The sequence below is a fragment of the Penaeus chinensis genome, chromosome 36, assembly GCF_019202785.1.
Source record: "Penaeus chinensis breed Huanghai No. 1 chromosome 36, ASM1920278v2, whole genome shotgun sequence".
NCBI classification, from domain to species: domain Eukaryota; kingdom Metazoa; phylum Arthropoda; class Malacostraca; order Decapoda; family Penaeidae; genus Penaeus; species Penaeus chinensis.
In genome coordinates, this window is record NC_061854.1 from 13853137 (window position 1) to 13868136 (window position 15000).

Below are 15000 nucleotides of genomic sequence, written 5' to 3' on the forward strand. Positions count from 1 at the left end.
ATTTTTGTATTCATTTATTCAGTATATACATAATTTATCATTAACTTAACCTATGGAATGATAGGTGTTTCTGTCTGTGCAAAATGCATGTTTCATTTCCTTCTTTCTAGTCACACACTTACAAATATATTCCCACAAACACATACACTCACTTAATAACAAACTCTAACTCCCTCTCCCTCCCTCTCTCCTTTTCCCTCTTTCCCTCTCTCCTTACCTCCCTCCCTCCCTCCCTCCCTCCCTCTCTCTCTCCCTCCCTCCCTCCCTCCCTCCCTCCCTCCTTCTCTCCTTCCCTCCCTCCCTCTCTCCCAAACTCATACACCTGCACAGAGGAGACGTATTTTCCCATCGGATATACTCTTAAAACTCCTTCCTAATTAGCCTTGTAACGGTCTTTTGCTCAGGGAATTGACGCAGGATCCCTTAACACTTGTAACATCTGTGTCGCCGGAGAGGGAGAGGGAGGGGAAAAGAGAGGGAGAGGGAGGGAAAAGAGAGGGAGAGGGGGGGGAAGAGAGGGAGAGGGAAGGGAAAAGAGAGGGAGAGGGAGGGGAAAAGAGAGGGAGAGGGAGGGGAAAAGAGAGGGAGAGGGAGGGGAAAAATGAGGGAGAGGGAGGGGAAAAGAGAGGGAGAGGGAGGGGAAAAGAGAGGGAGAGGGAGGGGAAAAGAGAGGGAGAGGGAGAAAGAATTAGGGAGAGGGGGGGGGAGAAGTGAGAGTGAGAGAGGGGTTTGTGGAAGGTAGGAAGAGATTGGGAGAGTAAGAAAGGTAAAACGTTTTGGTGGTTAGAGAGAGAGAGGGAGAGAGGGAGGAGAGAGAGAGAGAGAGAGAGAGAGAGAGAGAGAGAGAGAGAGAGAGAGAGAGAGAGAGAGAGAGAGAGAGAGAGAGTAAAAGAAATGGGAAAGAAAAGGAACTGAAAGAGAAAGAGGAGAGAAAGAAGGTGAAAGAGAAAGAGGAGAGAAAGGAGGTGAAAGAGAAAAAGGGAGGAGAGAAGAGAGGAGAGAAAGGAAGCGAAAGAGAAAAGGGAGAAGAGAAGAGAGGAGAGAAAGGAAGTGAAAGAGAAAGAGGTAGAAGAGAAGAGAGGAGAAGCGATACAGGAACATGTGCCTTATCGGATAGTTTAGCCGGCGTCCGCCAGGGTGCTCTGCCGTGGCGCTCCCTGACTGCCTGCCTGACTGTCAGACGAACCGCGACGACCCACCAGTCAGTCAGTTCCCCGACATCGCACGGAGAGGCTGTGTTGCACCGCGCTCCGCCACCCAAGACACCTGCTCGGGCGCTCCCACACACAAACCCTTTCCTCGGCTCCGGATCATATGGAGTGACACCACAGCCCCCCGTTGAAAGCCACTCAACGGAACTCTTACATTTTCCTTAGGGGGGGAAAAAAGTACGTTTGTTTGGAAGTGACATATTGCGCCCCCCTTGGACCTGTCAGTGTTTTTGAGGATAAGCGAACGGGGGAGAGAAAAAAAAGACAGAAAGCATGGATTTAATTGACAGCACTCTGGCGGAGTTCGCCGAGAATGACCTGAAGGAACTGTGGGACTCCGATTACTATGCGGTAGGTGCATTTGATAACATTACAGAGGAGAGTTTCGAGAATAACGTATCTTATCGCCTAAGAGAGGAAGAGAGGGAGGCATTCACGCTCACGCACATGCACAAGCACACGCGCACGCGCACACACACACACACACACACACACACACACACACACACACACACACACACACACACACACACACACAACAAAACAACGATATTCCACCTCTATCAGTTTCTATTATGGGTTCCAAAGTACAGACCGGCATGTTAACATATGTCAGTCCAAGAGAACTTTGTTGTGAGTGGGCGGTGCCACGCGAGGCTCTGTGTGGCACTGCTCGGACTGGAAGTTATAAGGACGTGATGAGGGGGAGACGAGGAAACACATAACTATAATATAAGTGAATGAAAAGAAAAAAATATGTATATGACTGTGTGAGTGAGTGTGTGTGTGTGTGTGTGTGTGTGTGTGTGTGTGTGTGTGTGTGTGTGTGTGTGTGTGTGTGTGTGTGTGTGTGTGTGTCTCTGTGTGTATGTGTGTGTGTGTGTGTGTGTGTGTGTGTGTGTGTGTGTGTGTGTGTGTGTGTGTGTGTGTGTGTGTGTGTGTGTGTGTTTGTGCATATATATATTTTTTTCTATGTATGTACACATATACATATACATATATATACACGCATCTGTGTGTGATTATATATATACACATATATACGTGTGTATGTATGTATGCATTTATGTGTATACATATATTTATATAAACATGTATATTAAATATGTATATGTAAATATGTTCGTGTGCGTGTGTGGGTGGGTAGGTGCGTGCGTGTGTGCGTGCGTGTGTACATACATACATATGAGTGTGTGTGTGTGTGTGTGTGTGTGTGTGTGTGTGTGTGTGTGTGTGTGTGTGTGTGTGTGTGTGTGTGTGTGTGTGTGTTTGTGTGTGTGTTTGTGTGTGTGTGTGTGTGTGAGCGTGTGTGAGCGTGTGTGTGTGTGTGTGTGTGTGTGTGTGTGTATGTGTGTGTGTGTGAGCGTGTGAGCGTGTGTGTGTGTGTGTGTGTGTGTGTGTGTGTGTGTGTGTGTGTGTGTGTGTGTGTGTGTGTGTGTGAGTGTGTGAGTGTGTGAGTGTGTGAGTGTGTGTGTGTATAAATACGTATATATATTTATAAACATATATAGCATATATTTTTTTTTAAGACCGTTACCTCTATAACAAATAGTCATAAGCACACAACTGTCAGCTCACGTGCGGTTTTATACACGTGTTGCCGAGAGCAAAGCACAGGCTCAGAAAACTAGTGTCAGCGAGTATTAAGTGGTAAGTGTGTCTGTACTAATGATAAGATGAGTGGAGTAGCTTTATACCAGGCAAACAATACGTAAGGAAAAACTTTTATAAATTGTAGTAAGTTGCTGTAGAGAGGTTTTAGATGTGCGAAAAGATAAATATTTTGTGCAATTTTTTTTTTTTTTTTTTTTTTTTACCGTTCTTGAACTATAATGTGAGTTGCTCGTTGTTATCTCGTTCGTGTGATCTCATTAAGCATGGGTATTCCCCGATATCAACACACTCAGTCATGATTATACAACGAGGTCTTGTCGTACTTACCGACACTGCCGAGATGCGAACAAGTAACATAAACACAAAAAGAAAATTACAATAAACTCAGTCAACACCTTTTAAATTACCTACTCACCCTCTGACTCATACGCTGTCTCTGGAAAACAAACACGCACGTACGTACGAACTCCTAAGCCCACAGAAATACAGCGTCCATGTAATGCTTAGGGGTCAGGGGCGTTTGGGCATTGCACTCGGGCATCTGTATTCCGCCTGGAGTACACACGTCCTGTAACCTTCCCCCTCCCCCTGCCTACCTCCCCTCCTAAGGGCTGGCCCCCGGTAGGTGCAGGCTCCGACCACAAGGAACTGGGGAAGGGCAAGGGATTGGGGGAGGGGGGGGGGGTTGCACACGTTTCTCTCTGATGGGTGCTCCTCGGAGCCGATTGTCATTTCCGTAACTATATCCATCAGTTTGTCAATAAGTACATGTCCGTTGATGAGCGAGGCAAATATGGTCTCTTTTCTTAAAGTTTATATTTGAATATATGTGTGTGTGTGTGTGTGTGTGTGTATATATATATATATATATATATATATATATATATATATATATATTAGGCTACTGATATGTTATCACTTGAGTAAATGGAGATACATAAAACGTAAGAAAAAATGCGAAACGTTGTTCACAAGTGCTAAGTCCTTGTCACTTACAAGGCATTACCTCGCTGTTTTCTATCAGATAAACTCGATATAAGATAAATGTTTCACAACAGCTAGCGAAGAATTTATATGATTTCTTTTTGTAATCTGTGTATGATGTGGAAACTAGGAAGTTTGTGAATAATGGGAGGAAACGTCACTATATCGAGGTTTAGCGAAAGAGTTGCCATGTCGCGAAAATGTTGGTTAATTAAAGTTTGTGTCCATCATTATTATATTCATCCCTTTCGCGTGTGATAATTGGAGTGCTTGTATTTTCAGTGTCTTATCAAGAGGTGAAATGTACATAATGTGTGAACTGAATGACGACTGAACGTTTTTAATGCATATAATATGACATGAATGCAGACTGTGGAGCAATGTGTTAGTTGATTACATGTGAACCAACTCTTGATAAAGACATCTGCATTTTCTTCAATCAGTTTCTAATTCTTTGATTTTCCATTTTATCTAAATGTGGTTTATAAAACTTTAGGATACACATAAATATATTTGGAAAATCCTGCTTACTGGTGGCAATAATGTAGGACTATTTCGACTGACATAACAATGGAGTGAATTGTTTCAGGATATAATAGCGATAATTCTCCCTCCCTTTCTCTCCGCCTCTCTCTAATTCACTCTCTCTCATTCTCCCTTTCCATGACCCCCCCCCCCCCCCTTCTCTCGCTATCTCAGCCTTTAATTCGAATCACAAATTAAGTGCATATTCTCCAATTTACCTAAACACCTACGGCATTCCTCTACACTCAGCGAACTACACACCTCGGGTACACGAAAAAAAAAAGTCTACAAGCTCCAAAACTCACCGTCGATGGAAAGGAAGTATAGGATTGGATCCCACGCATAAAAGTCTTATTCCTTGTTAATGCATTACGCCGGGCAGAGATTGTCGACGGCGAGGGCCCGCGGCACCCGTCACACCAGTGCATATCCGGTGGTCTCTTTCTCTCGCTCTGTCTCGCTAAGATGCCCTCGCTGTCCTTAGGCTTTGTTGTCAGTGGCGTCTGAGGGGGGTACCGGCTTAATTTTTTTTTCTTTCCTTTTTTTTTTATCTTCGTTTTTTACTTCATCGCTCGCTGATTATTTCATTTGTACTTGTTATGTATGTAATTGATTTGTACGATTCATCGCTCGCTGATTGTTTTTTGTCATATTCATTATCTGTTTGCATGCATTGTTATTATTACTTTATTTTTAGAATGGAGTAATTTGCAAAGAGTCGTAGATATTGTTGGCTGCACTTTTCTCTTCGTTTTTTCTTCCGTTTTTTCTAGGCAGGAGGAATTCAATTTTTGTGTAATAATGTGTGTGTTGTTAGCTTTCTTTGGCCGTTTTTGTATGTTGTCATGCAGTAATTGGAGGCGAGGATTCCCTAGGTTCATTAGCATAGTACTTCAATTATTGAGGGTGGTTGTGATTCTCTTGTATTGATAATGTACTTTTGTGTGTTTGTGTGCGTGTGAATGTGTGCGTATATATTTTGGGTTGTATGTTTATGTGTCCAGGATATGATTAATTCCCCCGAGGCGGCCCAGTGGGGAAGGGGCGCCGTAAACTACGAGATTTCTTCCTAAAAGAAGGAGGTGCAAAGACGCGCCCCTGTGTCCTTCAGCGGCAGTCCGTGGAACGCCGCTCCTCCACATCCTTCTGCGTAATCCCTTACTCCTTCTATTTCTCTTCGTCTCTTCTTTGCATTTTCTCCATCCTCTGCCTCTCGTTTTATTCTCTTTTCTCATTTTCTTCTCTTTCCCTTTATTATCTATTCGTGTTCCTCCTCTCCTCCCTTGGTTCCACTTTTTGCCTCACCTAACCTCTTCCTCATCCCTCCCTCCACCCTCTCCCACTCTCCCACCTATTCCCTTTCCCATGCTACTCCTCTTCCCCCTTATCTATCCCCTCCTCCATCCTCCCCTCGCCCCCTCCCACCTTCCATCCTCCCCCACCCTCTTTCCCTCTCCCCCTCCCCATCCTCCCCCACCCTCTTTCCCTCTCCCCCTCCCCATCCTCCTTGTTTCCGCACCAGTGCTCGCGTCCTTCAAGATAAGCGATGATCTACAGGTGTCCTCTCGGCGTCCTACAGTGATCGGCGCCTTCTGCAGTGACAAAAGGGCCCTGGATGTTAACGGCGATGACGGGCGTGCGTCAGTCGCATGCATCGGTGTGTGTTTTGTGTGGTTGTGCGCATGGTCTATGTAAGTACTTATATAGACCTTGTTTGTGCGTGTCTGGGATGGGGTCGTGTGTGCGTGAGGGCGTACGTTGGTGTGTTTGTATGTGTATATATAGTATTTTCTTCCATGTCTACGTGTGTTTATGGCATGCTGTTTTTCTTCTGTTTTTACGACATCGTGAAGTATATATTATCAAAGTCTTTCATGCCCGTGTGATTCTCATGCCATGCTCACTGCTATGGCTGTCACTGCGTGGTTGCAATCAAGCAAGCGGCGCGATTTGAGCTCGACTGCCTTCAATGTCAGGCATCACGTGCTTGGCCATGCACGTGACTCGGCCATCTGTCATTCGCTGTCTGTCATGCACTTCACGGTTGGATGTAATCTCCCCGTCCTAACAGTTGTCCCGTCCTGTCATGGCCGCCATTGAATGAAACATGACACTTGGTTGTTTCGAATATCCTTCGCCATAGTAGCCCCACATCTGTCCCTTCGGATCGCAACACCTGTCAGCATGTGTTTTATTCTACCGAACTTCGTGGTTGTAATCAACACACCATATTTCCCCTTACCCAAGCCCCCTTCTTTACCCCCCCCCCCCCTGCACAACATCCATCTCAACACCTGCTCGTGGAAAGGTGTGCCTTACAGATGTGTTAGGCCTGCGGTGAGGAGCGTGTGCCTCTCCCTAGCGCAGGTGTGGCTGACCGCCGTCATAATTTGTCAAAAATGAGTTAATTGCCTCTTTCAGGTCCTAGTTACTCGATGGAGGTTGTTTTTTATGAGGAAGAACAAAACCATTCATCACAGGCATAAATTGTTGTTTTTTTTAAATGTAACTAGCATACTAGCACAAAGAGTAGGCTTATCAAGGACTTGGGGCCTTTTGGTGTAAATATTTAAGCTGCGACCACAAACACTTGACATAGAGGGTCTTTTATAGCTTTCACGCCCCCCCCCCCCCCCCCTCTCTCTCTCTCTCTCTCTCTCTCTCTCTCTCTCTCTCTCTCTCTCTCTCTCTCTCTCTCTCTCTCTCTCTCTCTCTCTCTCTCTCCCTCTCACTCTCTCTCTCTCTCTCTCTCTCTCTTTATCTCTCTCTCTCTCTCTCTCTCTCTCTCTCTCTCTCTCTCTCTCTCTCTCTCTCTCTCTCTCTCTCTCTCTCTCTCTCTCTCACATGTGTGTGTGTGTGCGTGTGCGTGTGTGTGTGTGTGTGTGTGTGTGCGTGCGTGCGTGCGTGCGTGCGTGCGTGCGTGTGTGTGTGTGTGTGTGTGTGTGTGTGTGTGTGTGTGTGTGTGTGTGTGTGTGTGTGTGTGAGCGTTCGTGTACGTGCATGCGCGTGCGTATGTGTAGACAGATAAATAGAGCGGGGGCCAGGGTAAGGGACAGGCCGGCTACAAGTGTCAGCTGCTCTCACAACCACCTGTTTGAGAACACCTGTTGCTGATGGGTGAGAGGGGCTGAGGCAAGGAGGGGGGGGGGGGGATGGAGGGGACAAGTGAGCGCGATTTAGATGAAGATAATATGGAATATGGATAATGATAACTGATGTCACATTGGAAAAATAATAACAAATAAAAAAAAACAATACCATTTACGTGTACGATTGTGTAGGCCACGTGTGTGTTTCTGTAAGGAGGGGGAATAAATATTGGGAAACAGGAATAACAGAAAAAATAAAAGAACTTATTGATTCAGTTTTTCTCCACAGTTTCCTCGCGGAAAATCCGATACAAGAATAAGAAAAGGGATTTTAAGTTTCAGGTTAATATTGAAATTCTTGTTATTTATATGCCTCCCACACTCGTAGAAATAGCCAAGAAAAAGTGAAAAGTATCATCTCACAGGAAAAGGATCTATTTTAGCTCACACATTTATATTGAAAAGAGCTTTGATGTCTATGAGCGGAAACAAGCGAATTGGCATCTTCTCCTGATGACGTCACATATGTGGGTGGGACAATTGCGTCAGCTGTTTGTGACGTCACTCGCCAGTTGACAGTCTTTTATTCTATCTGTTGTTTTTAGGGTCTTAAATATTCTTGGATTCTATAAAGAAGATCAAGGGCTTTGCTTTTGTTGTTAATTTGATAGATAATAAACAAACAAAAAACATTCTTTCTATCTTTCTTAGTAATGTATTTTTTTATGAACTTCTTCATGAAAGGCTAGAATGATTTTGCTTTATTACGGACAATATAATATAAACTTAGCACAGAGAGACAGACAGGGAACACTTTATCTGGAGCAAACAGTTGAGCGTAAAGACGTGATGTGACATTGCATTTGTTGACGTGACAGTGCGCGTCTTACGGTTATTTGGCTGTTGATGTGAAATTGCATTTGTTTATATAAATTTTAAAGTATTTCCGTGTGATGGACTTGTACAATTGTCGGTTTCATATTGCATTTCTTGTCACAGGGACGTTCAGTCGATTCGCTTCAGTAGAGTCAGTCAGTTGTATTGTGCTCGGTAGGCTATTCAAAAAAGATTTGGTGGGATAACATGTATTGTTATTATTTGGAGATGATGTGCAGGTTCGACTGTGAGGGGGGAGGGAGGGAGGGAGGGGGGGGGGAGTGCGTGAGGGTGCGTGGGAGGAGGGGGGTATGGGAGAGGGCAGGGGAGATTAAAGGATGGGGGAGGATAGGGAGGGTAGAATTGGCACGTTGGAAGAGAGAAAAAAGTGGCAGGAAGTAAATGTGTGTGTGTGAGAGAGAGAGAGAGAGAGAGAGAGAGAAAAGAGAGAGAGAGAGAGAGAGAGAGAGAGAGAGAGAGAGAGAGAGAGAGAGAGAGAGAGAGAGAGAGAGAGAGAGAGAGAGAGAGAGAGAACTTTGTCTCGTGGGAAACAAGCCGAAAGTCCCACGCCCATCCAGACATCCTTAACATTTTTAACTCTTGTAAGAAACAAAATAAACAAAAGTTACGTGTTAGTATATATATATATATATATATAAATATATATATCTGTGTGTGTGTGTGTGTGTGTGTGTGTGTGTGTGTGTGTGTGTGTGTGTGTGTGTGTGTGTGTGTGTGTGTGTGTGTGTGTGTGTGTGTGTGTGTGTGTGTGTGCATATACATATATGTATATATAGATATATATATATATATGCATATTCATACACTAATAAAATATATAGGTATACATATACATATATATACATACATATATATGTATATATATGTATATATACATATATATATGTGTGTATATATATATATATATATATATATATATATATCAGGAATTTAGTGTTTCCACAATTTACATTTATATATACATACATAACATGATTAGACCTTCAGTTTATATTATAGATAGAAGCAAGAAGTAATAGTACTGAAATGGTCAAAATGTTAATAAGGTTTCAGAGGCATGTTGATAGATGACTGTGAACGTTGCAACAGAAGGTGTGCATAGCGAAACATGTTTGAAAGTATGCAAGATTTAGGTTAGTGCATGACTTCACCCGTATGCATGCATGACTATGCCCGAATAATTGTGTAGCTGTATCAGAATGAACAGTCACACCATAATGTATAAGTTTTGTTATGTGTGGATATGGATTTTGTACATGATATTGTATTTTTAGATAGAAATAGTGGATACCTTTTGGCATTTTTATTGTTATTGTTTATATATATGTATATATTTTTTTTTGCATTAACTTTTGTTTACTTGTAATTATTGTTCTAAAGTGTGTAGAAAATAAAACCCTCATTATCATTTCATTGTTACTTTGCTGCCCTTGCTGCTGGCTTATATACAACATGAATATATTTTACATGTTTATTTATAGGTATTATTCAAGAACAAGTCGGATTTAAAATATTTATGCCTCGCTCTTTTATGGCTTCTCTGTCGTTACATATAAACTGGGATACATTCTTAGCGCAAGTGATTTAGTTGTAATTACTGCTTAGATGCGTCTGGGCGTGAGTCACGGGCGCTTGGGCAGACGGGCGTGTGTTTAGGCTCTGATACAGCTGTGTAAGCAATATCTCCACTTCAAGTTCGAATATGTTTATAACATTCGGACACCAAGGATTTTGTTACGGGAGGGGAAGGGGGGGGAGGGTGGAAGGGAGGGGGTGGAGACGAGTAATTTTTCGTTTTTTTTTTCCAAAGGGAGGAGGAGGAGGAGGAAGGGGACGGGAGAGGTGGGGGAGGAGAGATGGGGGAGGGGTAGAGGAGGTGGAGGGAAATATGAAGAGAAGGAAAGAGAGGAGATGGAGAGTGTGTAGGAGGAGGAGGTGAATTGTTAGTAATAATAGTAATAGTAGTAGTAACAGTAGTATTAGTAGTAGTAGTCGTAGTCGTAATCGTAGTAGAAGTAGAAGAGGAGGATGGAACAGATGGAGAGAGGAAGGAAGGCGAAGTAGAATAAGAAGAGAAGAGTAAGAGGAGTGGAAGTGAAGGTGAAGAATAAGGAGGAAGAGAAAAAGAAAGAGAAGGAGGTAGAGCGAAGTGGGCCAGATGCTAATGTGTGGGCGCAAAGACACCAGTCACGAGGCGCTGTGGGCGGCTGAGGGTATGCCTTGATGTGAGACTTTATGGGCGTGTGTGGGCATCATGGGCTGTGTGGCGATAGGCGCGAGTGGTGGGCGCGGGGGGGGGGGGGGGGCTGGAAATCAAAGGTTCACTGTCTGCTCGACTTATTTTGGTGAACTTACGCGCTTGTTCACGGAAAGATTAATATATATGTATTGTGTGTGTGTGTATATATATGTATATGTATATATATGCATATATGTATATGTATATATATGCATATATATATATATATATATATATATATATATATATATATATGCATATATATATATATATATATATATATATATATGCATATATATATATGCATATATATATATACACATATATACACACATATATATATATATATATATATATATATATATATATATATATATACACACATATACACATATATACATATATACACATATATGTGTGTGTGTGTGTGTGTGTGTGTGTGTGTGTTGTGTGTAGGTGTTCACATGCGCGCGCACACACACACATACACACACACACTAGCGAGCACAGACAAGAGTGGAACAACCAATCCTAAATGAAAAAGAGAAGAGTTGAAGTTCAGATGACTAAGAGGAAGTGAGTGGGTGGGAGGAGAAAGAGAGAGAAAGAGTGAGAGACAGAGACGAAAAACACGAAACGAAAGCCAGAGGATGTGGGGAGAGAGAGAGAGAGAGAGAGGGGGAGAGGGGGGAGGGGAGGAGAGGGGAAAGAGGAGTAGGGCGCGGTTGTCTTTCAGAAGGACTAACAATGCACGGCCGGGCTCAGCCTTCCTTCTCGCGTGACACCAAACCACCTCTATTGGCGAGCGATCCTACCTCCCATGTTGGAGATGGCGGAGGTCTGTGTGTGTGTGTGTGTGTGTGTGTGTGTGTGTGTGTGTGTGTGTGTGTGTGTGTGTCGGATATGTATGCACCATCTGAGAAGGCTTGCCGAGGCATATGCACCAGCTGTAGCCACTGTCAGCGGTATATACAACGGATTATTCCATGGGTATAATAATAGCTGTAACCACTCTCTGTACTAATGCTCTCCCTCCTCAAGACAATTCTCTCGGGGGTGTCATACCAGCTGTGACCATACGTAAACCATCTGCATATACACCACCTAGCAATGCTTTCGACGGTGTAATGGCGGCGCGAAGTAGACACAGTACACCGTCTGAGCATTCTGTCAGAGATGTGTCACCAACTGCAACCTCTCTTTTATAGACACCAGCTGGGGTCTCTCTTGGAGGCATTTAAACCATCTGCGGTTGACCTGACCAGCTGACGTCTGGATCAAGCGATGCCAGAGCTCTTTTTTTTTTTTTTATTCTGCCTTAATTATTTTTTTTCTCTCTCGTCCCCTTTCCGCGCTCGTCTCTCTGGCAAGTTACGTCTTCATCTCCGTCTCGTCCGGTGGCTCGTCAGACGTCACGATAAAGAGCTGTTTAGATCATTACGGTCTAGTTTTCCTTGTCGGTTTTTTTTTTTTTTTTTTTTTTTGCCTCTCTTTTTTTAATGTACTCTTTCGCTCTCTCGGTCGGTTTCTGTTTCTCTCTTCTCTCGTTATCTCTCGTTTTTTTCTTTCTGTCTCTCTGTCTCTCTCTCTCTCTCTCTCTCTCTCTCTCTCTCTCTCTCTCTCTCTCTCTCTCTCTCTCTCTCTCTCTCTCTCTCTCTCCTCTCTCTCTCTCTTCTCTCTCTCTCTCTTCTCTCTCTCTCTCTCTCTCTCTCTCTCTCTCTCTCTCTCTCTCTCTCTCTCTCTCTCTCTCTCTCTCTCTCTCTCTCTTCTCTCTCTCTCTCTCTCTCTCTCTCTCTCTCTCTCTCTCTCTCTCTCTCTCTCTCTCTCTCTCTCTCTCTCTCTCTCTTCTTCTTCTTCTTCTTCTTCTTCTTCTTCTTCTCTCTCTCTTCTCTCTCTCTCTCTTCTCTCTCTCTTCTCTCTCTCTCTTCTCTCTTCTCTCTCTCTCTCTCTTCTTTCCCCCTTTATATACTTCGTTTCCATTTTTAACCTTCCTAAATGCTCTGTGGAAAGTTGATTAAAGCGAGAGAAAAAATGTACCCGATTTTTTTTTTTTTTTTTTTTTTTTTTTTTTTTTTTGTAAAGATGGATATGTACGGGTATAATGATCCGTGCGGGTTGGGTTTTTTTTAATACGTGGGAGGAAAAGGGGAAACATGCGGGAATCAAATTATAAGGCCGGAGGAACGAGGGAAAAGGGGAGGAGGAGCGGCTGGGTCGAGGGGAAAACGCCTCGCTTGATGAGGGGGACTGAATGACGAATGAGGGGGAGAGGGTGAGTTAGGGGGATAGGGGTGTTTAGAAGCGTTGTGGGGGCGAGGGAGTGAGGGGAGGGGAGAGCAGAGGCCTGCGAAGTATGAGGGAGTGAGGGGAGAGGGCAGCAGAGATCTGGGAAAGTATGAGGGGTAAAGTGAGACGGTTGTAGAGGCCTGTGAAGTATGAGGTAGTGAGGGGAGAGAGTAGCAGAGACTTGGGAGAAGTGACGGGTGAGAGGAGGGAGTATGAATGGCCTGGGAATTATGAGGGAGTGAGAGGAGGGAGTGGGAATGGCCTGGGAAGTATGAGGGAGTGAGAAGAGGGAGTAAGAGAGGCCTGGAGCGCGGGAGTGAGGGGGAAGGTGGGGGGCGGAGGGCGCGAGGGGAGTTGACACTGGTCTGTTTATCCGTTCGTGCGCACAGACGCACGTATGTGGGTCAGAAGCCGTCGCCGAGCGTCGAGGTAAAGGAGAGGAAGAGAAAGAGAATAAGATAAAGATAAAGAGAGAATGAGAGAGAGAATGAAGGAAAGTGTTAAGGAGAAGGGTCTAAGTTCTTTTTTAACAAAGGAGGCATTTATTATATCTCATTATTTTCAGTCTGAGAATGTAGTTTGTCAGGTAGAATAAAGGGTCGAGGCTCTATACATTCTTTGCAATTGCTACAATGAAACCTTTGGGGCATAAGATGCAGTTAAAGGTCAGCCATGCTTGGCCATGGAATTTTTGTCTCGCCGGCCGTCTGCCCACATCTTTCTCTCACCTCTCTCTCTCTCTCTCTCTCTCTCTCTCTCTCTCTCTCTCTCTCTCTCTCTCTCTCTCTCTCTCTCTCTCTCTCTCTCTCTCTCTCCCTCTCTCTTTCTCTCTCTCTCTCTCTCTTTCCTTTTCCTTCTCCTTCTCCTCCCCTCTCTCTCTCTCTCTCTCTCTCTCTCTCTCTCTCTCTCTCTCTCTCTCTCTCTCTCTCTCTCTCTCTCTCTCTCTCTCTCTCTCTCTCTCTCTCACTCTCTCACTCTCACTCTCACTCTCACTCACTCACTCACTCACTTACTCACTCTCTCACTCACTACGTTTCTCTCCCTCTCTGAAGGATCATGACCTACAGCCTAAATATTGTATCAGGACACACTAACACAGTGCCATTTAAACATCCCGGTCTTGTGTGTGCGTGTGTATGTGCGTTTATGCATGAGTGTTTATTGTATCAATTGTGTATACTAACGTGTGCGCCCACCTACGTGTACACCTCTCGACAGAATATAGTCCCTGTGCACACGTAATACACAGTTGCATAGAAATAAGCAAATTGGAGAAAAAAAGAGAAGGAAAGTTTTATAGCCATGTGTAAGTGACCACTAGTAACACAAGCCGCCTGTCCTGAACCCCCTCCCCCCTATCCTTCCCTCCATCTCTCTTCCTCTCTTTCTCTCTCAGTGTCTGTCTGTCTGGGTCTCTGACCTGTGTTAGGGAGGGGGGTATAGGGAGGGTAGTGGGATATGGGTAGGCGTGGGTGGGAGGGTAAGAAAAGGGGAGGAGCTAAGGTGGTCCTGCGAGAAAAGGGTTAAAAGTAAAAGGAAACTTGAGAAATGCCTCTTGTCTGCGTCTGGGAGATGGGGGGGGGGGGGGGGGAGAGGGCATTTGAAGAGAGTGGCAGACGCGTACACACGAACGCAGGCAGCAGGCAGAGGCCGATATGTATTGGGAAGTGAATGAGAAGGAGCGGGGAGATGGATGGAAGCTGGGAGGTAGCAAGGGTTAGAGAAAGGGAGGAGAGAAGCGGAGAAAAGTCGATGATGGAGGATAGAAACATGAACCACCAATAATTGAAAAAAATCACAGAGTTTTAAAATCAACTCTTGGCATTAAAAAATATATATGATATTGGATAGAGAATAAACCATAGTAATGACACAAATGACTCCCCAAGAATCCACAAAAAGACACACTCGCCCGCAATCCCACAATGACGAACAAATGAGCGAGGGAAACGCGCGCGTATCCCAAGTGAACATCGCCTTGCGTCCGTCCAGTCATCCTTTTCCCGTCTACTCGCACGCCCCTGTCATAAACATCAAACCAAAATCCTTTCCGTTGATTCCGCCGCATCCAGAGGGGTTTAGGATTATTCCAGAAGGAACGTATTACCCCCTAGTGCACGAGAGATTATAAACAGGATCTGGTTTCAAGTCGGTG

General features: G+C 44.4%; 1 protein-coding gene across 2 annotated transcripts in view; it reads left to right on the forward strand.

Annotated features, from left to right (window-relative positions):
* The first annotated feature begins 1193 nt into the window (after positions 1-1193).
* Positions 1194-15000, forward strand: part of LOC125044639 (cyclic AMP response element-binding protein A-like) — a 111586-nt gene continuing 97779 nt past the window's right edge. For both annotated transcript variants that reach the window (XM_047641407.1, XM_047641408.1), the window contains exon 1: positions 1194-1562. In XM_047641407.1, the coding sequence (XP_047497363.1) occupies positions 1485-1562 (78 nt within the window). In that variant the 5' untranslated portion in view covers positions 1194-1484. The remainder of the gene's footprint in view (positions 1563-15000) is intronic.